The following is a 27252-nucleotide window of genomic DNA, read 5'->3' on the forward strand; positions in this document are numbered from 1 at the left end:
AGACTGTTCGACAATGGCAAAGCTAATTAGTGCTGTAATTAAGACCTGGTATCATGATGAGCAAGTGACTAAAATGTGTTCAACTTTAGTCGAATCCATGCCAAATCGTGTTTAAATGCTTGTAAAAGCAAAAGGAGGTCATATCTCCTATTAATTATATCATATTCTGTACCATTGATATGTTTTTTTTGAATAAAACTTCAATGTGGCAAATAATTGTGTTATTTCAACCACTGTCCGAACTAATTTGCACAATACTGTACATTGTGAGTCATCACTAAATTGTCATTGTCACAATTTAAAACGTTTTCTTTAGATTTTGAACATTGTACACATATTTTAATAACCACATGGATTTTTCTCGTGTAGTTATTTGAATTAACAGAAAGCGTTTTAGGGTTCTCCCAGTTTATTTTACCATTACAATTTTGTGAATGTTCTAATATTCCAGATGTTTCCTAGTTGGCTTTTGTAACAATATTTATATGTTCATGAATTCGTGTGGAAATCTTGTTTCTTGTTTCACCAATATAACATGCACCACATCTGCAATTAAGTTGGTACACTTCTGAATGACTATTTGGAGGCAGTTTAGACTTGTTTTGGGAAAGTATATTGATCAAGGGATTACCAAAACAGAAGACTGTTTTAACACCAATTTTACGTAATTCTCTTCTTAGAACAAGACTTTAATTGGTACCCATGGTGAAATAACAAGATTTTTGGTATCAATTTTTTGAGAACAAGATGGATTTGTGTAGTATTTATAATTTTTAGCAATATCTGAATACTGCTTATAGGAATGTCCATTTTCAGTAAAAATCTTAATGTGAAAATTAATTTCATCTTGAATGTTATGTTCTAAACAAATTTTGTATGCTCGAGCTAAAAAACCTTTAAAAATACCAACTGTGATATTTGGTGAAATAGATGATTTTGGTTTTATAAGTATGTTTGTAATTGCATCTTTACGGTGTATGGAAAACTCAAATTTGTGAAGGCAATGATTGGTTGAAATACAAATATCTAAAAAATTTAATTGGTGTTGAGCATTTTCGTATTCGCATGCATATTGGATAGTGAATCTTGGATCTTGTAAGTTTAAAAGTGTTAAAAAAGAACTTTTGTCACCAATATTAGTAAATCGACCATGGCTATCATCAATGTAACGTTTATAAGTTTTTGGTGCAATATTGACGCTTAAAGCCTGTTGAATAGCATTAGATTCAATATGTTGTAGATATGCTTCTGACATGATGACCGTTATGGATAGACCTATTGGACCAGAGTTTTTTAAAAAATGATTTAAAACGTATTTAAAAATATGATTTATATATATATATATATATATATATATATATATATATATATATATATATATATATATATATATATATATATATATATATATATATATATATATAAATATGATTTATAAAAAATATGATTTATATATATAATATATATATATATATATAAATTAGTATAAACACTTATCTAATTTTTCTTTCTTCTACACAATGTTTCTCCATCAGTAGGTTCATCAGGAAGAATGTCTAAACATTAAAAAAAGATTTCAATTTATAGAAAAAAATTATTTCACAGGAGGTTGGGAATTGTTATAATTAATATTATTACATAATTATTTATTACAATTTCCAATTTCCAGTGAAATAATTTTTTTCTATAATTTGAATTTTTTTAATGTTTAGACATTCTTCCTAATGAACCTACTGATGGAGAAACACTGTGTTGAAGAAAGAAAAGATTAGATAAGTGTTTATACTAATTTATATATATATATATATATATATATATATATATATATATATATATATATATATATATATATATATATATATATATAATATATATATTTAAAAAAACTGTAGTCCAATAGGTCGATCCATAATGGTTGATATGACATCATTTGGTTATATGATATGACATCACTTGGTCAAAAAAGATTCAAACAAGAAAATCGCTAAAATCATATGTTTGTGTTGCTGATGAAGAACATAACAATGATGAAGAACATAACAATGATGAAGAAAATAACAATGATGAAGAAAATAATAATGATGAAGAAAATGTAAAAATGTTAAACAACACTTTAGGTTAAAAATGTTAAACAACACTTCAGGTTATCCTGCTACTAGTAACATGTAACTCAGTACAATCTGCTTCATGTCCTGTTGCCTTGTAGGATACGCCTTTTAAGGCAAAGGCTAGGAGATGCCAACTCCAATTTAAAACACCCCCTGCCTTGGGGCTCTTGGTTGAGTAAAGGCTAGAGATGGTGTCTCGATAAAAATACTCATCTTAGGCAGATGTTAAATGCACTCAGCTACTGTCTTGTAGAAGACCTCCTAGGCAAAGACTTAAGGGATAAACAGATTCTATCTGTTGACCAGCCTTGCACCCCTTCTTTATCTATTAGGCTGGCACAGATGTATTTTTAATACATTGTTTCCAGTTTAGGATGTTGAATGCTGAATCTTCTTGACTCAATGCATGGGTTTTGCTTGTGTCTCTGTTTTTATGACTAGGCAACTCATTCTATTATCTCCTATGAATTATCTCTTTTTTATTATCTCCTTTCTCTTTTAGACAAGGTGCAAAAACGCATTGTAAACATAGTTGGACCTGCTCTTGCAGCCAACCTCCAACCATTATCACATCGTCGTAATGTTGCTTCTCTTTCTCTTTTCTACAAATACTATAATGGGCACAGCTCTAAAGAGCTAGCGTCTCCTGTGCCATCTACTAAATTTATTCGTCTAGTTTTTTTCCTCAAACATCAGTTCTTTGGAATTCGCTTCCTTCATCTTGCTTTCCTGATTCATATAATTTGCAATCCTTTAGGCCGTCCGTCAATCATAATCTTGCTCTACAATCTTTATCTTTTCTCTTTCAGTAACTTCCAAATTTAATTAGTGGCTGGTTGCAGCCTTGATGGAAGCAAGGATGTTTAAAAAAAAAAATACACGCATACATCATACATAAATACATATATACATACAAACAAATGAACAAACAAAAAAACAAACATACATACATACATGCATACATTATGCGGTAGTGTTGTAGTGGTAAAGCGCTCGCTTCATAAGTGAGAGGTTCCGAGTTCGATCCCCACCACGTCCCTGGTAGTACCGCGCTCAACTTGTTTCTCCGCGCAGCGGCCTTGTTCGTCAAGGTTCGTGTTTTGGAGTTATAGAGTTGAGAGAGGGTTATAACCCTTAAGTAGCCTCCTCATTTGTAGTGGCTTTATCGGCCTTGAGGAGGTGAATAACAAAAAAAAAAAAAAAAAAGCATCATCAGGTTTTTTTATTTACACCAGGCTTTCACAGGAAATGGTGCAACTGCACCATATTATACGACCACACATTTATTATTTTGTTATTATGATTAGACCATGTTAAAATCGGGTTGAATAATAAAGATTTTATATTATATTTATACTTTAGAATTGTAAGTTAGAAATAAATAACATTGAAACTCTTTACTAATAATTACTATTATTAGTGAAACGCTTTTAAATAAAGTGTTATCAAATTACTGATAATGACTTTTGTTTGACATATCAATGAAGTTTTAATACATGTTTAAACACTAAGTCAATAAAAATCAAAATTTATTTTATTCCTCTAGCGTTATTATCCTAAAACAATCAATAAAAAATTTAACATAAATTTAATAAAAATCAAACTAAATTGATGTTAAATGTTATTATTTACTCCTTCCAGGTCCAATAGAGGTTACCTATCAGAGCCTTCCCTTACTTGAATCTTTATTAACACACACACATAAGCCTGTTGTAGTATATTGATAAAAAAGATTACAGTTAATATGTAAGCAACATATAGCTACAATAAAGATATATGCAATATTTAATGTGTAAAAAGAAAGAGTAACAATTTATACACCTGAATATAAGACAACTTAAAACTACGCACCACACAGTATAGAGCATAAAATAATTTTACTCACATAGCACATATAAGTTTCCAGTACTATTAGCAGTCACACCTTCAGCTGTTATTATTTGACATAGATAATTGCCAGCATCAATTCGAATTACATTTTTGATCGTTAAGGTGTTGGAAGTATTACTTGAATACAAAAGTTTGCTTCCAAAAAACCAGTTATAGGTTGAATTCTCCACAGAACTAGCAGTTACGCATGTTAAATTTGCATCAACACCTTCTTGATATGTTTGATTTTCAACAGTAACCAATATTTGCTCTAAAATGAAATGGTTTAAATGAAACGCAATATAAAAAAAGGTGAAAATTGAAATAATTCTATTAATTCTAAATTAATTAAATTGTAATTTATTTACATTTTGTATTTTTTATAACCACTTTTTTTTTCTTTGGATGCATTTAAAAAATTAAGATTTCAGCTCATTTTAGAATTGAGTACTTGTTTTCACTTTCATAAAAATGAAAACAAGTAAACTTCAATATTAAATTGACTTAATAAATAGAAACGACAAAGTTCTCATTAAAAGATTTTAATCTGAAAAGCAAAATAATCTGTTTGTTGTACCCAGATTGTCCAATATTTTAAAAAAAGTTTATACGCAGCCGTATTTATTGAATTCTACCCATATATATATATATATATATATATATATATATATATATATATATATATATATATATATATATATATATATATATATATATATATATATATATATATATATATGGGATTTCTTTCCAGGCTTTAATCAGGTCTTTTTTTAACTCTTTAATTGATCGATAGGGTTTCATGCAAGCTTTGGTCTCTAGAATAATCCAAAGCAAGTAGTCCAACAGGTTCAAGTCTGGTGAGTTTGATAGCCTTTCTCCAATTTCTCTGTCTCTGAGAGCTGATGTTAACTTTGATAAAATCGGGAAAGTTTTCTTCCAGCCAAGTTTGAGTCTGTATAGCTTTCTGAGAGGGTAAACTGTCTTGTTGAAACGCCCACTCTTTATTTCCAAAATGCTGCTGGGTCCAAGGCAAAAGTTTTTCTTCAAGCATTGCTCAATATTCAGTACCACAAACTTTGACTCCATCTGGAACAAAGAAGAGAGGAGTTTTATCATTGTGTGTGATTCCTGCCCAGACCATCACTTGCTATGGCTTCTGTTGATGGGAAATGATTATTTTTTCGAGTGGCAGGGGTTTCTTAGACCAACTTCTGTCATTTTGATTGTTATGAGCTTGCTTAACATCGAACCATTTCTCATTTCTCATCAGAAAATAGAATTTTTTGGTGTTGCAAAACACCAAAACGTTTCAGAAGCTTCCTGCATTGGTTCAAACGTTTTCGTTTTTCTTCTGTAAGTAATTGAGCTGTAACATGTTTCCTGGCTTTTAATCCGGCTCCTTTCAAAATATTTCGGACTGATCCTTCAGAAATTCCAACAGCATTGGCCATTTTTCTTGTTGAGTTCTTCTGTGTTCATGGGTTTCTTTTGATCCGACCTAAGATCTTATTCCGGTTAGCTGGAGTGTTGACAGTCCGAGAACGTCCACTTTTCCATCTGTCTTCATAGCTCCCAGTTTCTTAATGACTTTGGATACAGTTTGGTGAAGTTTGATGTTTAGGATTTGGACAATTTCTTTCACTCTTCTTCCTTGCTCAAATAGACAAATCATAGCAGGTCTGAGTTCAGACATTTTTCCTAAAAAACAATACAAACATTGTTTACAAATGGGGTTACATTATGTAAAATCTGAAAAACTGAATAGGGTTCATAAAAAGTTCATCTACCTTGTTTAAAATGTTATAGAAAAATGGCCCCAAACTTTTTACACACCCTGTGTGTATATATATATATATATACATATATATATATATATATATATATATATATATATATATATATATATATATATATATATATATATTATATATATAATTTAAATAGGCCATGATATATATATATATATATATATATATAAATATATATATATATATATATATATATATATATATATATATATATGTATATATATATATATATATATATATATATATATATATATATATATATATATATATATATATATATATATATATTAGGGTGGAGTGAATTTTATTTTTTTTTACAATTCATTTAGCCTGGGTGTGCAAAAGTTGTCTATTCATTTCAGAAATACTATGGAAAAATATCAATGCTCTAGGAAATTTTCTTGAGGTGCCTCCAGACCTTTAAAATTTTAATGGGTCCCTAATATTATATAAAAAAAAGTTTTTCAAAAGTATGTCATGTTGGGTCTCAAAAGAAGCAAAATTTTATAAAAATTTCAAAAATAACAATTATTTTTTAAAAATAACTGTTATTTTATAGTTTATTGCAGAAAAAATGACCTTTTAAACTAAAAATGAAAAAAGTTTATTTTTTTGATAATATTTTCAAAAAAAATCTTAAATAACAATTTTTTTTAAAAAATAATTGTTATTTTTGAAATTTTTATAAAATTTTGCTTCTTTTGAGACCCAACATGACATACTTTTGAAAAACTTTTTTTTATATATTAGGGACCCATTAAAATTTTAAAGGTCTGGAGGCACCTCAAGAAAATTTCCTAGAGCATTGATATTTTTCCAGAGTAATCCTGAATTGAATAGACAACTTTTGCACACCCAGGCTAAATGAATTGTAAAAAAAAATAAAATTCACTCCACCCTAATATATATATATATATATATATATATATATATATATATATATATATATATATATATATATATATATATATATATATATATACACACATATATATATATACACATATATATATATGTATATATATATATATATATATATATATATATATAAATATATATATATACACACACACACATATATATATATATATATATATATATATATATATTTATATATATATATATATATATCATGGCCTATTTAAATTATATGGCCTGATTTGTTGCAATTTCCGTAAAAAATAGTTAGATTTTCTTGGAGTACTTTCATTATTTTATGCTGGATTTTTTGCTAGCTGATTGCCTACTTCAGTTTATTCCAACAACACAGAATACTGAAATAGGTTTTCAGATAGCTATATATCTATGTGCTACTAAAAACAAACTTACATGTTGCTAAGATTGCCTAAAACTTTTTATTAAAAATAAAATCAAAGGTTTGTAGTTTTTTATTTATTGAAATTAAATTAAAAAAAAAGAATTGTCTTTTTTTGAATTCTTTTACTTGAACTTTCCTTACTGAATATGTAATTTCTTTTTGCAAATTATTATAAAAAATATTATTAACAATGTGAAATCTATATTTGATTCCTCACTTATAGTGATTTTCACTAGTAAAATCAACATTGCTGTAACAAATCTTTAAAATTTGTTCTGCTTATTTTTAATTGTTTGAATAGAATAGGAGAAACAACGTAATTATTATTTCTCCTATATATATTTCATATAGAATAGGGGATTTCCATTTTTGTGAGTGATTTTTTATTTTTCTTTGTTTAACAATTAAAAGCTGGGACTTAATGCAATATGCATACTATTATGATTTTCTTTAAAAACATTTATAACAAAAAATATTTTCATCATATTTGATGCTAATAAATGCATATCATATTTGAAATACAATCATATTTGACGCTAATAAATAATAAATGATGCTAGTGCACTTTTGCACCCCCCCCCCCTTTTTTTATTGCAGATTATGAAAGAATGTTGCTTATAATGAAGAAAATTGGTATCCATTTTGTTTTTTCACCAACCCAAAGTGCTCTAACTTTGACTTGAAGAAAATTCCCTACCAAAATGCTAATATTTGCCATTTTCTTAACCCCGTTATGTTTTGTTACTTATATTATATGCAATATTAATATTGAAAATGACATAGTTTTCATGGTCGCAGCGCTTAATTTTAAAATAGGATGTTGAAAGTGACGATAACGCTGGGCAACTGTATCTTTAGCAATTTTATTCAAATTATACTAATTTTGTGCTGAGATTAAAGAAAATGACAACAAAAATTTTTATTAGCTCTAGTTTCTGAGATATACAATAGCAATAAATTTTTATTTCAATTGTAAAGAAATCATGATCATCAAGCTAATAGGTATAAAGATGATTATGGGGTATCGTCACAAGACCGTGACCTTTTTGCTTTTATTTTGTAGACTAGTTCTGGACCGTCTATACACACAAACCACCAATAATCTGCAAGCATAGCCTCATTCCAACGACCCTGATATCTTTGTTCCATTACAGAAATAACTTGGTGAAACCTTTATCCATGTTCATCACTAACAGCTCCACAACTGGGGGAGAAAGGAGGGGGGGGAGAAACCCAGGAGTGAATGGAGGAAATGAATCTTGAGGAATAAGTTACATCCGAGTTGATGGTATTTTTGCAAAATTAATGTTACCAATTGAATGTAATTGTCATCTCTTTTGTTGCCTAAAAATCCACAAATCACTCCCTTAAGAGCTTCCCAAGTTTCCTCATCTTGCCCCTTCAAAACTTCGCCAAATGCAGGATCCATCATAAGTTGACGTATTTGTGGCCCAACATAAATACCCTCTTTAATTTTTGCATCACTTATTTTTAGAAATTTGTTTTTTAAATACCTAAAAGCTTGTCCTTCTTTGTTCATACCTTTGACACAAATTTTCATTAAACCCAACTTAATATGTAATGATGGAAGAACATCTTTTGGATCCACGAGTGGTTCAGCATTACCATTTTTTTCATTTGTGCTGAGATTTCTAGCAGGTCAGTATTCTTTTATATATTGTGAACTTCTTGCTCAACTGTCTCAAATACACAAAAAGCAGCAGTATTTAGTATACCCTAATAACATTTCTAAAAGTTTAGATCACCACAAATTTTTCATTTGTGTTCATTAAATAATTGCGTTAAGGAAAACTTTTATGTTTATATAAGTCTCTTTCATGTCAACTGCATGGCCAATAGGAACAGAAGGAAGACGGTTTCCATTGTGCAGTAATACAGTTTTCAAACTTAGCTTAGATGAGTCTATGAATGATCTCCATTCAGTTGGATCATAGTTCAAATAAAGACAATACATTATTCCAAAGACATCAATACAAACAACAAGATTATTTTTCTTCTCAAAAAAAAAAGCAGATTCTGCTGCCTTTTTCTGAAATGTGAAACCTTGACATCAAACTGGAGAAGATTCCACTGCTTTAGTCTTGACCCAAGAAGTTCTGCCTTTTTCTGTGACAAGTCCAGATCTCGAACAAGATCACTTAAATCTGCTTGACTCAATCTGTGTGGCACATCATCTGTTAACACAAAATCAGGACCATTTGATGCAGAAGACTTGTTTTCTTCTATTTCTACTTCATTTTCTGCTTCTAACTCACAACTTTGTGGTGGAGTAGAAACTGGTAAACTATTCGAATATGGAATAGATGGAATGGCAGATGGAAGATTCAGATATTTAACTGTTTCTATTTTCTTTGTTGATAAACCTGCCTTAATGGGTGGGGTCAAGCAGATATAGCAGTCATCTATATGGTTTTTAGGCTCCCTCCATACCATAGGAACAGCAAAAGCCAAAGATCTTTTTTATTTTTCAACCATTCTTGTAGTGTAACTAAATAAGAGCTACAGCATATATGTAGCTACAGCATATAAGAGCCCATGACTTATCCTGGTCCATATCGAAGTAATACTGGTAAACAGTAGATGTGTCGTTGTTCTTTTTTGTGAGGAAAATGTTATTTCACCACAAATGTAACAAAAATTGTCTACTAAATTTACACACTTCCTTGGCATGTTAACTTGTCAAATTTTACACGAGTAAATTAAAAAAAAACTAAGAATAAATTTGGCCAGAAACTTTAGCAAACATACATAACTAATATCACAAGTTTTAAACACGAACAAAACATTATGGATAGTCAAAAACAAAACAAAAATTTTTTTCAAAAAATGAAAATTTATGCCTTTGAGAAAATTTTTGCTTTTTTTAGAGCTAGAGCTTTTTTTTAAAGCTTTATTTCTAGAACTAGAGCTAAAATGTCATTTTTAAGGTCATTTTTGAATTCAGCAAGTAGAAATACATAAGAAACAACTAATTTTGGTTCCGAAACAAAATCACTTTTGGGCAGTGTAATGAACACTTAGCAATATAGTTGCGAATATTAGAAATTCTTAAATATAAAATTCCAAATACCATTGATAGTTTAAATGATTAATTACTTCCTAAAATCTTGCATATAAGTTATTAGGTACGTAGAATTCCGGGTTTTACGGAACCGAATTTTGTGTCAAAATTCTGTTCCACGTTTTCGACAGTCCGTCCAAAGTAAGTGTGTTAACAACGTGTTTTCTAGTCTTTTTTTTTATAATTTGATATCACTTTAGATATGTTTTAAAAATTGAAATAATTATACTTTCTATTAGTGTTTTCTATTTTTGAAGTTACTTACATTTATATAAAGTTAATGGCTATCAAAATTTTTGATGTCGATCGTTCGTTAAATTCCTATCGAAGGAAGGTAGTGCGTACTATTAAAACTATTTGCGTTTGTTTTTATATCTTTTTTCTAAGCTCTTGCAAAATTTTATTGCATTATTCGGATGCACACATACATTACTACAATGCACAAAAAAGGTACATAATTTCGGCAATTTTACGCTCAAAGGGTAGAGGGGGTCTATCGGAAACTTCATATAAAGTCCATACTTTAATCAGTTTACTTTCAAATGTAATTTAAATTTTAAATTAAATTTTAAAATTTTTGATTAAAAAGCTTAATTTATACTTAAGGTTCTAAAGTGTAATTTTAATCTAATTACAACATATTTTTAGTGTACTTTAATAATGTTTACAAAAATTTAGTAAAGTTATATTGTCAAAATGTAACTTTACAATAAATACTTAAGTACTCATTAGATAAAGTTTTAATGTACATTAGATTACATTTTTTGTTTAATGCAACAGTTTGTTTAATGCAACATTGAAATAATATTTAGAATTAATATTATTATAATGTCTAAAGTAATTAAAATGCCTAGTTTAATGAAATTATTAGGTTATTATAACAAGATAATGTTTTTTTAAAAAGATTTTTTATTGTTATTATAGATTTTTTATAGTATATATATGTGTGTGTGTGTGTGCATGTGTGTGTGTGTGTGTGTGTGTGTGTGTGTGTGTGTGTGTGTGTGTGTGTGTGTGTGTGTGTGTGTGTGTATATTATGTATTTGTATTGTATATTATATATATTTTTATATATGTGTTGCTGTTTCTAATTAATTAAATTAATTCATAGTAAACTAAAAAAAATAAATTGAAAACTTTGTTGTTGACTCACATTTGTTTGCAACAGGTATGTATTGTTTGTCTAGTGTTACAATTCTGCAATGGCTTGTAGTAGTCTAAGTAGCATATTTGAATTTTATTTTTACTATAATGTTTAGTTAAAATAAGTTTTTTAATTATAGGCTGACTTAACCAAATTTTTTGTCTGCCTTTAGTTAAGAAATGAAAATATTCTTTAGGTTAAAGTATTTAATTTTTGTGAATATTATTTTATATTTAATATGATTTCAATACTTAATAAATATTTTCCCCCTAGCTATCACAGGTCCCAAAAAAAGTATTGTATTTTATGGTGCAGCCAAAAAGTTTTTACTTGATAACTTCTCCTTGCCTGTTCAAACCAGTGAGTGTATGAATGGACACCTTTATTTTGTCTATGTTAGTTCCAGGGAATCAGCCACTAAAACTTATAATCAATTCACTCAATATTTTAGAATCATAACATCAAAAAGTTAAATTGAAAATTTAGTAAATAAATCAAAAATCTGGGCAAAACATTTTTTCAGGATTAGTTATTATGAAATTTTTTTGGCCTAGGCAGTGTTTCATCTCCAACTCAAAGTGAACAATTAAGCTCAGCTTTTAGTATAAATGCATCAAATAGATATACTTCACGAGAGAATGTGACACCTAGGAGAAAAAAACTAAGAAGTAGTCTTATCTATCTTCAAATTTAGCTAGTATTTGCACAAAACACCGAATCGAGATAGCTGAAGTGAAAGCAAAATTAAACACTATGCCATACAAATTAAAAGTTTTAAGTTAAAATGTTAAAAGAAAAGAAGACACTATCAAAGGTTTAAGAGCAGAGGTTAGAGACTTAAAGAATAAGCAACAAACATATTACTACAGTAGACAAATTTGAAATTTTATTGCTACTAAAAAAGCAATGAAAAGTAAAGAAAGAGAAAAGTTAAGAAAAGTAACTCTCAAGCATAATGCTGCTATTAGTACAAATAAAAAGATTATTACCAGCTTAGAAAATGATATGACTTAGATGGAGGAGGGCAATATACTTAATACAAATATGCAGATGATAAAACATATCCATTGCAAATGGGAATGATAATTTAGAGCATGTTATTGTCTAATGTCCCAACAAGTAACATACCATTTCTTGTTGAGAAAATGGGGCAATATTTAGGTATTGTTTTTTCTAACATTCCTCACCATATTACTGTTGAGCAAATGGCCCATGAGCTAGGCAGTATTGTTGACCTGCAAGTAACAGAATGGGCTATTACTAATGATCACCTAAATTAGGGTTTGATTCAAAAACGCAAAGAGACGTTCATATCAATAGCATTCACCTAACATCGAAAAATAAATGCCAGGTTATTGCTATTGACCAATTACCAGATGGGACAGCAGTTGATTATGCAAACCATATATGTAATGAAGTAGATCATATTGCTTTAGTTTATTCTAACTTTCATTTGCAACCCTTTAAAGAGTGTCATAATTTGATTATCTGAAATATATCAAACACAATGTCCGATAGAGTTTCGGTTAACCATCTTACAATAAGAAAACTCGGTGCAATCTGGGCTAAAAATCTGAATGAGTTAAACTTCTTACAGGACCCTGGATGACTACGTTTTATGTATCATCCGAAAATGCAACTTTTGATCATATTGGTGGTATCACTATAGTTAAAAAAGTTGTGCAAACAATTGAAAATTCAAAAAGTAATCCTACTGCTCTATTTACCAGAAAAACAGATTTCTTTGGAAATTTTCTCAAACCAAATACTTTACAATTGATATTAAAGACATGCACAATTGAGACCAGCTTATCGCCATGGCTAAGGCTAGTCTTGTTGCAATAGAAGAGGTTTTAAATCGTCAGTACAAGCACTATTTTGCCATTGCTATTACAATGATACTTAAAGAGGAGACAGCAAGCGCAAGACTTCATAACATAGATAGTGAAGAGTTAATGGGAATGTTCAGTGCTGCAAAAGGAAGATCCCCTAATGCATCAATTGATTATATATTTTGCAAATTAAGAACAAAAAAGAATAGGACAGTGGATTATTTTGAAAATCTCGGCAACTATTCCAGAGAAAATGTTATTAGGTGGGCTATGCAGGAGGCAAGAAAAAAAAGACTAAAAAGTTGTCTGCAACATGCTGAAATTAGGGCTGAGATTTCTTAAAGACAAACTGAAAAACGCAAAAAAAAATGGATGAAAAAGAAAAACGAAATTTAGAGCGACATTTATCTATATTTACTACAAGTGAAATTTTGAATTTACATAAAAACTTGTCAACAAAGCAAGTTGCTGATTTAAATGATGTTATGTTAGACAGAATTGTTGGCAGAAATCTCTGCCATCAATGGTATGATACTGAATCAAGAATGACAAACATGTATGATGGCAGAGTTGAAAAACTTAAAAAAACGCAGACAGATATCATTTACTCTATATCATACTGGTCTAAAGATGAAACTGATTCTGAAGCTGTTGATTATTGCATGAAAAAATACAGTTGGTTGCTGATATTGTATCAGGTGAGTTAATATTTTTGTAATTCAAATTAATTGCTGTATGTGAGCATATTAATTGTACGGTAGCAAAGTATGTAACGCAAGGCATAAATTGGTTAAATATTGCTAATCTGGGTCATATCAATTTCATATTTTGAGCATTCGGAATTTTCAACAAGCGGAACATCCAAAATAAATGTACAGCAAGTAGTGGAACCTGCATAATAAATGTACATCAATTAGTGGAACTTGCAAAAGTAGTGTACAGGAAATAGTGGATTTTGTAAAATCAATGTATAGCGATTAGTGGAATTTGCAAAATAAATGTACAGCGAGTAGTGGAACTTGAAAAATAAATGTAAAGGAAGTAGTGGAACTTGCAAGAGAAATGTAAAGGAAGTAATGGAATTTGCAAAATAAATGTACAGCAAGTAGGGGAACTTGCAAAATAAATGTACAGCGAGTAGTGGAACTCTCAATTTTTTTGATAGACGCCTCTGGCTTATGTTCATGTTGTGTCTATTGTTAACAATGATTTATATTTAGTTTCATTATTGGAATTTAATATATTAATCATTAACTGAAAGCCAAGACTCAAATTAATTCAAATATTATTTTAAAACAGACAAAAAAATATGGTCTGCGGGGGACACCCGGCTCTCCGTATGAAAAGTCCAACTTGTAAGGTGATAATGTGTAATGTGTTTTGTATTTCAATATATTATTTAAAGTCATTGCTTTTTTTCTTTTTCTTTTTTAAACAATTTTATATAAAGTATTTTATGTTTTTTTAGGTTGGAGGGGATGTGGACATGCCCCCTTCCCCCAAATCAATGAGTGTGCAGCTTTGTTTGTTGTAATGTAAATGATAAATTTTATTTTGATGATTTTTAAAAAAACCTTTTTAATAAGAATCAAAATATTTATAATGAATCGTTTTTATTAATAGGGTGTGTTAAATCATTACCCCACATACACCCTAACTCAAAAAATGAACCATTCCTATTTGGTGGTAGTCTACAAGGAAGTTATAGCAATTTATTGCATATGAAAATTAATAAATTTATTTAAAAATTGATCTTTTATGAATAAAAATTTCATTTTTTGATGGTAAAAGTGGCAGTTGGTTGCCCCCTCTATCCTTGGACATGCCCGGTTACTAAGTACCTATATAAATTTGCAGGCTACTATTACATCTATCTTTTGATACCAAGTTATAAGCATTTAGATAAGAATTGACAAAGTTATTAAACTTTTAGTTCATAAAAACATTTTTTTGACCAGTTTCTTCAACAAATCCATATATCGAAAAAACGGTACTAAAAACGACATAACTTTTTATGGAATTGTTCAATTTTGATAATTTTTTCACTTTTACAATATTGAATTGAAGCTCTTTCTAATGATATATAACAACCGAGAATTTAATTAATTTAAAATTTTCATGGCACGTACCTAATATAAGATCTTTCAAAATTTAACCAAAATAAATCAGTAAAAAATCGCTTTAAAGTACTTTAATTAACATTAGCTCCTTCTAGACTTCATGGCTCTTCGATTCCCCTCAATGATTTAGTTTGATTCTATTTCTGACCCAAATTGGATTAAGATTTGCAAACAATTTGGACGCTACCATTCGTTGGTGCATAGAGTTTGGTTTGATTGCAGAAACAATGCGTTGTCCTTTATGTGCCAAACCTTGCATACAGCAAAATTACTCACAGGCTGTGGACCTTGTTATTTGGAGATATACGGTTAAATGCTGCAAAAGAAATTTCAGTATAAGAAAAGGCAGTTTTTTTGAAAAATCTCATTTGGAATTATGGCAAACTATCGGCATAACGTACATATTGTGGAGAAGCGCCGGGTCAAGCCGCGGATAATCTTATGAGGATATTAAACATGAATTGAACATTGGCAGTCAACATTCAGCTGTTGATTGAAACCAATTTTACCGAGACGACTGTGTTTCCTATTTTATTAATCATCCGAAACCAATAGGAGGAACAGGACGTGTTGTTGAGATTGATGAATCTCTGTTCTCAAAAAGAAAATATTAAGTCGGGCGCTTAGTACAACAACAATGGATATTCGGTGGATATAAGCTGGCAACAAAGAAAGGTTTTTTAATTCCCGTAGCAAATCGTGACGCAGAAATTTAATGCCAATTATACACCAATGGATCCTTCCAGGTTCAATAGTATGGAGTGACATGTGGACTGCATACAAAAACTTACCAGCGCTCGCATAGCTACATGGCACTGTTAACCACAGTATAAATTTTGTTGACCCTCAAACAGGTGTAACAACAAATCATATTAAAGCGATGTGGTGTCGAGCAAAAACGTAAATTAAAGCAATGATGGGACCAACCAACCGTTAGATGATTCCAGACTACTTGTCAGAATTAATGTGGGCGCAGCGTTTTAGAGAACACCGTTCCTTTCATTTTTGAAGCGAAGTTGTTTCAAGCTATCCTGTCTAACCTCCGCTAACAAACGTTGTCTTTGTCAACCTTATTTTAACATACTAGAAAACTATTTTAAATCAAAAACTATTTTAAATCGATAAAAATGAGAAATTACCAGTTACATAATTATAAAAACGTTTTAATTAATAAAAGTGGCTACTTTTGTAATAGTTATGTGTTTAAAAACTGCATTTGTTACAGGAGTGTTTTAATTTTAAGTAATAAAAACCAGGCTATTCACTGTTAACATAAAAGTGGTTTTTGAATTATGGAAATAAAACTAAACATGTTAAGATAATGGCGAATATTAGTGTTTTGGTAGGGAGTTTTTTTCTTCTTCAAATCAAAGTTTGAGCACTTTGAGTTGAAAAAAAAAATGGATACCAAATTTCTTTATTTTAAACAACGATCTTTTATAATCTGCAATAAAAAAAAAGGTAGGGGGTGCGAAAGTGCTTTAGCGCCGAAAAAATATTTTGACCATTTAACTGCATTTAAACGATTGCTGTGACTCTATGATACATAGTGCAATCGTGTAACTTTCTGGAAAGCTTTACTAATGTTTAAAACAACATTTAAAAATATATATATATAACGCTAGAACTTATATTTTTTGAGGAATTAAGGTTTATATATCTAGTAAATAAAATTTGAGTTTTTCTGTTCTGTGCGTGATTCCGTTTCAAATTTAATTTATTCTTTGTTAACGTTACTAATTTATACCATTTTCTGTTTACAAAGTTTTTATATATGTTAGAATTAAATGAGAACAAATTGAAGATCGCCAGTTTTATTATTATGAAAAATATAGACAAAACATTTACGAGTTTCCGTGCATGATTTTTTTGGAAATGCCCAATACTAAAAAGATGAAAAATAAAATCAGATAAATTGAATTGGATATATAGGTTCTCCTCTGTATAAAAACATTTATTGATCATAAGTTTTACATCTAAATCTTTTTTTAATTTTTTACCAATATAACTTGCTATAGTATATACATCTATGCTATCTTCGGAAAGCTTAGACGGGTAGTTATGCGGGTAACTAAAATATTTTTTAGAAAATATTATAGAGTAGAATTCTGGCAAAAATCTTTTCACTATTGCATATTTTTAAAAGTCACAAAATGTATATTTTTAACTAAAAAAAATATTGCATATTTTTAAAAGTTCACAAAAAGTCTACCACTGGTCATTCAATGATACTTACTCAAACCTAGCTCCAAATGATTACCTTCTAAACTGTTTACCACAGCAAAACCATTTAGGTAAAGAAATATGTTTACATAATAGCAGTTAATAAAATAATTTTATTAACAGCTATTGACTCAACAACAGTTGGTATGTCTGATGTTGCTTCCAAAACAGTTAGTATGTCTGATGTTGCTTCCAAAACAGTTGGTATGTCTGATGTTGCTTCCAAAACAGTTGGTATGTCTGATGTCTGATGTTGCTTCCAAAACAGTTAGTATATCTGATAGTTCTTGGCTTGCTGTAACTAAATGACCTATTTTGTTACATTTTATTTGCAGTTTGTTTGAAACATGCAGCATACTTGAGTATTTTAATTGCAAAACATTATTTTGCAGTGTAAATATTCCAAAGAAAAACTTTTATTCCTAATAATTGCAATTATAATAAATACAAAATCACAAACCTTTAAAATTATTTCCTATGGAGCGTTGTGAGTAGTTTTAGCAAAATGTAGTTACTTTTAGTAGCTTATTGATATGTGTTGCTATCTGAAAGCCTATTACAGTATTCTGTATTATTGGAATAAACTGAAACAGACAATCAGTTAGCAAAAAATCCAACAAAACATAAAGTAATTACTCAAAGAAAATCTAACTATTATTTAACCATTTTTATAAAACATTTTATAGCTTTTGTTTTACAGTAATAAAAAATTTATAGTGCAAACACAACTTATTCAACAAGTTATTGAAACCGCAAATGGCGGAAGCGTTTACTTAAAGGTGAAAAGGAAAAAAAGGGAAAAGGAAAGCGAGGGAATTTTTTTTTGAAGAATGAAAAAGATTAGTAAAAATAAAGTAAGAAATTATTAAAAGGTATAAACGAGTTAAAAGATTGAAGAAAAATAAAACACTAAAAGAATAAAAGAACAAATAGATTTAATAAATAAAAAAAATCAATTAAAAGCAAAGTATCAATCTAAAAGAAAAAAGTTCAAATTCAAGTTCGAAATAATAATAGAAAGAACTAGTTAAAACGTAAAAATAAATCGCTATCAATTTTTCTACACCTTTTTTTTTCGGCATAAATAACAAAAGATTATCATTATTTATTTTATTTTACGGGCCCGTATCAACCGAGGAGGGGGGGGGGGCAGCAAGGACATTCATCCCTTTCCTCCTCCCCCTAATATTTTTTCAAATCAATAATTTTAAAAAAATTGACTGATGAAATGACTAAAAAATGAAAAAAAAAAAAAAAAAGGTCTTTAAAACTATTTTGGGGCCCCTTATTCCAACACTGCCCACCCTCCTCCCTTCAATATACTTTGTGCTCCTACAGGCCTGTTTGTAGAAGTTTTTATGTTTGCGTTTTCGTTTTGTAGTTTTTGCTTTCATTTTGTAGTTTATGCAGTGTTTGCCTTTTTGCTTGCGTAAAGTTTGTTATTATTTATGCGTTTGTTGCTTGAGCTGATACTTATAACTATTATTGTTGAGTTTAATTATGTGTTTAACTATGTTTATACTAAGTTTAATTATGTGTATTTAATTATGCGGAATTTAATTATGCGGAGTTTAATTATGTGTATACTAAAACTAATCTGTTTGTATATTTTAGTTTACATATAATTATATGAAGAATAAAGCCTTCTATGTTGGCTTAGAATTAATTATAGACTATTAAATTCACTACACTACAATTTATTCTTCATATAATAATATGTAAACTTATTATACAGGGACTAAGAAGTTTCAGTATGTGTTCATTTCCGTAGCGTAGTGAATTTAATAGTCTATAATTAATTCTAAGCCAACATAAAAGGCTTTATTCTTTATATAATAATATGTAAACTAAAACTCTGCAAACAGAAGATAAATTAGATGTTCTCTTTAACTGTTTATCTCCTTATGTGTTCGACTATATTGCTGACGTCGAATCATTTAATGGCGCTATAAAAATCCTGGAAAACTTATTTGTAAAACCTAAAATGAATTATTTTCCAGACATCAGTTAGCTTCACGTAAATAATCACCAGGAGAATCTATTGATGAGTTTTTGCAGCTGAAAAAGAAACCTGTTTAAAGATTGCAACTTTAAACAGGTTTCTTCTTCAGAACATTGTGAAGAATACATTTGTGATTCATTTATAAATGGTCTAAGCCCTCATCATATTTGCCAACGACTACTAGAAAACTCTACTCTTAAACTTACTGAGGCCTAAAATCAAGCTAGTTCATTGGAAAACGCTTACATAAATAACGAAATGTATTCAAATACAGAGTATAGTAATGTTGCAATTAATAAACATTCTGAATGCATTACTAAACTTGCATCAGTTTCTACTAAGCCTAGTGGACTTTGTTATTTCTGTGGAAGTAAACAATCATCAAAGAACTTTGTCACGTATGCTGCTGCTAACTTCTATGCACCAAGTTTAGCTTCGATTACTTGCTCTTCTATCAACTCACTCAACTCTATTGTTCATATCTTTATTGCTAGGGCCAAAGTAAGAGCTCTTCTAGACACTGGAAACTCTTTAAATCTTAATTTACTCCATTCTAATAAAAGAGTCTCTATGGCTGATTCTTCCTTATCTTGTCAAGTTATAGGTAAAGTTTCAATTAACTTCACTTTATTTGGTATGAATTACTCTAATATTAACTTTTTAGTTATACCCAACTCTTACGAACAAATCATACTTGGTAGAGACAAGGGCGGATCCAGACCATGTTGTTAGGGAGGGGGGGGGGCGCAATTTTATTTTATTTTTTCGATTTGGGGGATGCAGACGATCTAGTAAGGGAGGGGGGCGATTTTCAGATTTAATGATTTGTATGCAAGCAATCACACAATTTTGAATTTTATTAAAATTGTAATTTTATTTAGACACCCTAAATATATTATTTCCGTTTTCAAACAACTTGCTGTGTTTAATATATAAACTTACAAAAATAATGAGGAGGGGGCAATCGCCCCCCTCCCCAATGAATCCACCCTTGGGTAGAGATTTTCTTTAGTTGCACAAAAGTCTTTATGTCAATTATTGTGGTAAAAAAGATTCTTTAAAAATCTCTTCTCTAAATAGTATTACAATGATAGCTAGAACTCTTTTAGAATCTCCAGAATGTTTTCCTTTATCTCCAGAATGTAGACCAATTGCTTCACCTTTTAGACAATATAACTCAGAGGACAAAGCATTAATTGAGTAAGAAATTAAAAAACTTTTGTAACTAGATATAATTGAACCCAGTAACTCTCCTTGGCGATCACAAATAGTTGTGTGGACAATGGAAATCTTTTCCAATTTAAAAGAATTCCTTTAGGCCTCACAAATGCTTTCGCACAATTTCAAAGAATCATGAGTAAGTTTATTCAAGAAAACAAATTAGAAGACACCTTTGTATATCTAGATAACTTGGTACATCTAAAAATAAACATGATTTCAATTAAGAAAAGTTTCTTGAAGCTTCCAAGAAAGCAATGTTTAAGTTCAATGAAGAAAAGTCCATATTATCTACTTTGAGTATAACCTTCCTAGGTTTTATTATAAAAAGTGGCTCATTTTTCTCTGATCTAGATTGCTTAGAGCCATTCATTGAAATGCCTGCTCCCATTGATAGTGCTTCTCTCCGTCGAGTCCTTGGTATGCTCTCATACTACACCCGATATATCAAACATTTTTCTGACAAAATTTATCCTTGATTTCTAACTTTTACCTCTCCACTGTCAACTGAAGCTATTAAATATTTCAATGAAATGAAAGAATTATTCCCTCAATCAGCTCTACAAGCTATTGATGAAAGATCACCACTTGAGATGGAAACAGATGCCTCCGATTTTGCTATAGCTGCTTCCCTTAATTAGGCTGGAAGACCAGTTACATTCTTTTCTCGCAAACTTTCATCTACTGAAAAAAACATTCTTCTGTTGAGAAGGAAGCTTATGCCATTGTCGAATCACTTCAAAAATGGAAACACTACTTTGTTGGTCGGCATTTTACTCTAGTCACCGACCAGCGCTCTGTCTCTTTCATGTTTAAAAATAATAAGAATGGAAAAATTAAGAATGACAAGATTCTGAGATGGAGGATAAAACTATCCTGGACGTAACAATTTTGTTGGTGATGCCCTCTCTACATCTTGTTGCTCTTTGACTATAAACGGAGCCTCTCTTAAGGAACTAAATGATCCTCTTTGCCACCCTGGAATCACCAGAATGTATCATTTTATAAAATCGAAAAATCTGTCTTTTTCAATTGATGGTGTAAAAAAAAACATTTTTTTGTGACAAATTTGTGCTGAATTAAAACCTAAATACTATGTAAGCAATTTTAACCACACCTTAATAAAATCTACTCAACCTTTTGAGCGACTAAGCATGGATTTTAAAGGACCTATTCCGTCTTCATCTAGCAGCAAATATTTTTTTAACAGTTGTTGATGAGTTTTCAAGATTTCTCTTTGTATTTCCTTGTCATGATACATTCTGATTGAGGCACTTGCTTAATGTCTACAGAGTTCCGGAATTTTCTTAATTCTCAAGGTGTCAACCTGAGTAGAACTACTCCTTATAATCCTTAGGTTAATGTTCAGTGTGAATGATACAATGGCATAATTTGGAAAGAAATTTTGCTTGCTCTTAAATCAAATAATTTACCTAACATGAACTGGGAACATGTTTTACCCGATGTCCTTCGTTCAATGCGTTCCTTAATTTGCACTTCTACTAACGCTACACCTTACAAACGATTATTCGGATTCAGTCAACGTTCTTCTAATGAATACTCTGTTCCTACATGGATATCTAATTCGGGTCCTGTATTGCTTAAAAGGCATGTTCAACACAGCAAATATGAAACATCTAGTTGAAGAGATTGAGCTTTTTGAGGCTAATAGTAAATATTCTAATAGTAAATAATGTAAGAATGCCTGATGGACATGAGACCACTGTTGCTACAAGAAATTTTGCACCAATGGCTGATATAATCAGTGATAATGACGGAAATAAAAACCACAAAGATAACTCTAATAAACCTGATACAATTCCTTCACCTGAGCCTCTCCATCCGAAAAGATCTCAAAACTTTTCTACTCTTTCTCCAACAAATCCTAATGGAAATAATCAGTCCCAAGTTGTTCAGAAAGATCCCGGAATCCTCCTAAATATTTAACTGACTATATTTGAACAATTTGAACTTATTTAATCTTATTTTGTTTATTTAGTATGGTAGAATGTGCTGATTCTTATAATCATTATTATTATCCTTGTTAAGTTTAATTATGTGTATACTAAAACTAACTTGTTTGTATATTTTAGTTTACATATTATTATGTGAAGAATAAAGCCTTCTATGTTGGCTTAGAATGATTTATAAACTATTAAATTTACTACACTAGATATTTCTATTAGATATATTATTTTTATTGTTGTTCTCTGTTTTTATATTTTACCACATTTTCTATACCTTTCTTTTTTCGCCAAAAATAACATAAGTTTTTGTGTTTTGCCTTTTTGTTTTTATTTGTGCTGTTTTGCTAATTATTTTTATTTTTGTTTGCTGTTGCTATTGAGTGTTTTCATATTTTTTGTCTTATTATTTGCATTTTATTATTTTTTGTCTTATTTTTTTTTAATTAATTTAATATACGTATACTTTTATTTATTATTATTGTTGTTAGTTTTTTCTGTTTGTTTGTGTATTTTATTTAGGTGTCACTGCAATGACTAATTTTTAACTATATGAGTGACACCTAACCTAATTTTGTTAAATTATAAAAAACTTGTACTTTTTCAATTTTTGGTTGAATAAATGGATATTAAATATTAACCATAACAGGAACTCAAGCTTTTATCCATAAACCGTAACAAAATTGGCCTTTTAATTTCTTAAAGAAAATGCAACAAATCAGGCCGCGTAATTTCAGTATGTCATGATATATTTACGTGTATATATATATATATATATATATATATATATATATATATATATATACACACACACACACACACACATTTTAAATTTCTCTTTTGTTTGTAAATATCTATATATACAATAAAATAGTTTGATAATACCCATCAACACTAAAATCTGAAGAAGGAATTGAGGGATTTAAATTAGTCTCACTAAGAACTATATATATATATATATATATATATATTAGGTATATGATAAATTTTGAACTTTTGCCAATAAATCACAGAAATGACTTTGATTTAATCATACCTTGAAAAAACTTCCCGCACCTAAGACAGTTTCATATTTAACCATACAACGCATAGCGGCCCAAAGGCTATTAATTATAATATGTCAGTTTTATACACAATACACATGAGAAATACATTAGAATGAGTACCTACACTGTCCTACAGTATTTGTAGTGATGTTAATAATCTTTCAGATTTGTGTATTAGTATTAATAAATTTACAGTTAAGATATTTGTTTGTTCTGCAAGAAGAACGAATGCCCTCCATCAACTTTACAGCTCTCGGCTACTATGTTGGATCGAGGCATATCAAGCACTGATGGTTCCTTCTTCCAGTGGGTAGAGAAGCATTTCACAGCTTTGGAACACTTAAGTTGGGATATTGCTGACAGCAGGTCTTCATATGCCGCCTCTGCATAGTGCTGGTTTGAAAACCAGACCCGCGACCATGTAGTTGCAACAAAATCGCAAGTTATCCTCAGCTGTTCTCGGCAGCTTGGAAGAATGAAAAATGTAATAAGGGCAAAAATGCCTCTTGAGTTCCACCTGGCACTGTGAAGTGATGGCAGCTTGTGCCATTTGATACGAGGCCATTTTTCCTCATTTTTGTAAAACTTGTATGCTTCACAAAGCTGAAAAAGAAATTTAAGGTTATCTCTCCAGCCAAGGTTCTCATACTCTGCTACCACTGCTGTGCCCTTGTAAGCATTTTTTAAATCATCATAATGCTCCATAAACTCATCAATAAATTTGTAGTTAATGTTAGGCGACTGTGACTGTATAGGAAAAAAGAAATCCAACACATGTCGTAGTAACTTATACCCATCAGTACCATTAAAAGAAGCATCTTTAGTATTTTGGATCAATTAAATCAAAGCGTTTCTTACAAAAAATCAACTAAGCTTACTTTGACTGAAACAAAACAACTAATTGAACTTTGTTTGTTTCGTTGTTATTTCTTGTGGAACGGTGAGATTCATGAGTTGGAGAATTCAGGCCCAATTGGATTGTCTTTTATAGTTGTTTTGGCTGAATCTTTTTTACAATACCATGAGGAAATGGCAATAAAAATGGCAATGACAATAATTTCTTCAATTGATATTAAATCCTTTTATTGATATGTAGATGATGGCCACGCTAGGTTTTCTAACTTAAAGCAAGCGGAACAGTTCCAAACAATCCTTAATAGACAACATCTATCTTTAAAATATACTATTGAAGTTGAAAACAAAAATAAGTTACTTAACTTTTTGGATATAACTGTTATTAATAATACATATGGAAAATATGAGTTCAAGATTTACAGGAAAAATGCTATAACCAATATTCAAACCAAACCTCATTCTAATCACAATCCCAAAATTTTAAAAGCAATACTCAACGGATATATGCACATACTTAATACGCAGTGAAAACCATTTAAAAGATGAGATTTATTTTTTAATTCAAGTGTTCACTGAAAATGGGTACGATGAAAAAATAATTACAGATATTTCTTATTACGTTCAAAAAAAACGTTTAATAAAAATGAAACTCTATCATACCCTAATAACCTTCCTACAATTTCTTTACCATGGATACCAATAATATCTCCCAGACTTAGAAGAGTATTCAGAAAAGCTGGTTACAGAACTGTTTTTAAGTCAAATGCTAACCTAAAAACGCTATTAACGTCTAGAAATAAATCAAAGTTACCACGCAACAGCCAACCTGGAACCTATTTAATTAAGTGCAAATGCTCCAAAGTGTATGTCGGTGAATCGAAACTTCAAATAAGAACAAGGATTCAACAATCAAAATAACCAAAAATTTTTGACTGAAGGCAAGTTAAACCAGTCTGCATTAGCTAAGCATAAAGTAAATTGTGATGAGGATATTGAATGGGATAGGGCAGAAACACTTACAGTTGAGGATAAAAAATTTGAAAGAAAAGTCCGTGAAGTCTTGGAGATACAAAAACATCAATGTTCTCCAATGTACGGTGGTAATAATTTGGACAATGGACAATATGTTAAAACAAATTTTTGGACTTCATTTTTTTCATACTTAAGTAAAAGAAGCCATTATAAAGGTGACGTCAAAATTAAAAAAAAATTTTTGTTGTTATTTAACGGTCACAATTTTTGTAATTATATTATATTATATGCTGATGATGCCGGGGCCTATAATCCGGCGAAAATTTCAAATAAATTATTTAGTATTGATAGAATTCGTATTATCTGATGTTTTAAATTAGTTTATATATATATATATGTATATATGGATTAAAATGTAGTTAAATGCCCTAACTTGTTTAATATTTAAAACTGTCAACTCTAATCCTGACAAATTGTGCTATTTCTTAAACGATTATTATTCTTTGTTTGACAAGTCGTGCAATTTATTAAATGGATATTACTATTCGTTTAATGAAGTTTAACAAATAGTAATATTTTATTAATTGCACACCTGACGCGGTTTAAAAAATGACTCGTACTCTTGCAGATGAAGGCCTTTGTTCTACATTTGAGACTTGCACGACAACAAATGGAAGGTCTTACTTTTTACAAATGTCACTATTTATTATAGCATGGACAACACCGGACCACACCAATATGAACCCATAAAAAATAATGGACGATTTAATGGCCAATGTGCCAATGTTGCCTATATATATCCAACATTAAAATTTTTTATTGGGAAGATATTATCTTACTTGTAAATATGATACTGCTATGTTACTGCATTAAGAAGCAGCATACTTTACAGTTAAATAAATAAAGTATAAGTGCGTATCAAATGTCAAATAAAAATTGGCACGAAATTAAAAACTCAGCCACTGCCCTTTAATAATCACAACATTAAATTAATTCTGTTTTATTTTATATGGTACTTTATTATAGCTTTGAATTTATTTATTTCACTTCATTTTAGATTTGTTTTTACAGTGTTTTAATATGAGGTGGTTAAATTTAAACACCATTTAATTAGAGATTTCATACAGTTTTGTGTGAATAACATCTATTGACGTTTGTTAATGTTTATAAAGATTATAAAACGTCAATAGATATTAGTCACACAAAACTGTGCAAAATCTCTTATTAAATGACTCATCTAAATCTGAAACAATAAATTAAATGAATAGTTTTCTTTTTCTGATTTACATTTTATTTGTGATTAACATCACAAATGAAATGTCAAATAAAAATGATCACAAAATTAAAAACCCAACCACCAAACTTAAATTATCACAAAAGTAAATTAATTTTCTTTTAAATTAAGTAAATTAAGTTTATTTATTTATTTCATTTCATTTTGGATTTGGGTGTTTCCGATTGAAAATGAGCTAGCTAGCGAATGGCTTACTTTATAGCTTTGTTTGAGCGATTTTTTTCTCCCATTATTGTTTGCCTTTTACGTCTTAAAAAAGTCGATTTTATTACGACATGTCGTTATACAATAAAAGATTTAGCCAACATATTGCTCATCAGAAACAGTTTTATAGGGTGCAATTTTTCATTTGTAAGCCCATCAGTATTGCTATAGATGACAATACCTGTGCCAG

At 29.7% G+C, this 27252-nt stretch overlaps 1 protein-coding gene across 3 annotated transcripts in view; it reads right to left on the bottom strand.

Annotated features, from left to right (window-relative positions):
• LOC136082363 (titin-like) overlaps positions 1–27252 on the bottom strand; it is a 97027-nt gene that overhangs the window by 67705 nt on the left and 2070 nt on the right. For all 3 annotated transcript variants that reach the window (XM_065801443.1, XM_065801442.1, XM_065801445.1), the window contains exon 2: positions 3994–4248. In XM_065801443.1, coding sequence (XP_065657515.1) covers positions 3994–4248 — 255 coding nt within the window. The remainder of the gene's footprint in view (positions 1–3993; positions 4249–27252) is intronic.

The sequence above is a fragment of the Hydra vulgaris genome, chromosome 07 (assembly GCF_038396675.1).
Source record: "Hydra vulgaris chromosome 07, alternate assembly HydraT2T_AEP".
Lineage (NCBI taxonomy): Eukaryota > Metazoa > Cnidaria > Hydrozoa > Anthoathecata > Hydridae > Hydra > Hydra vulgaris.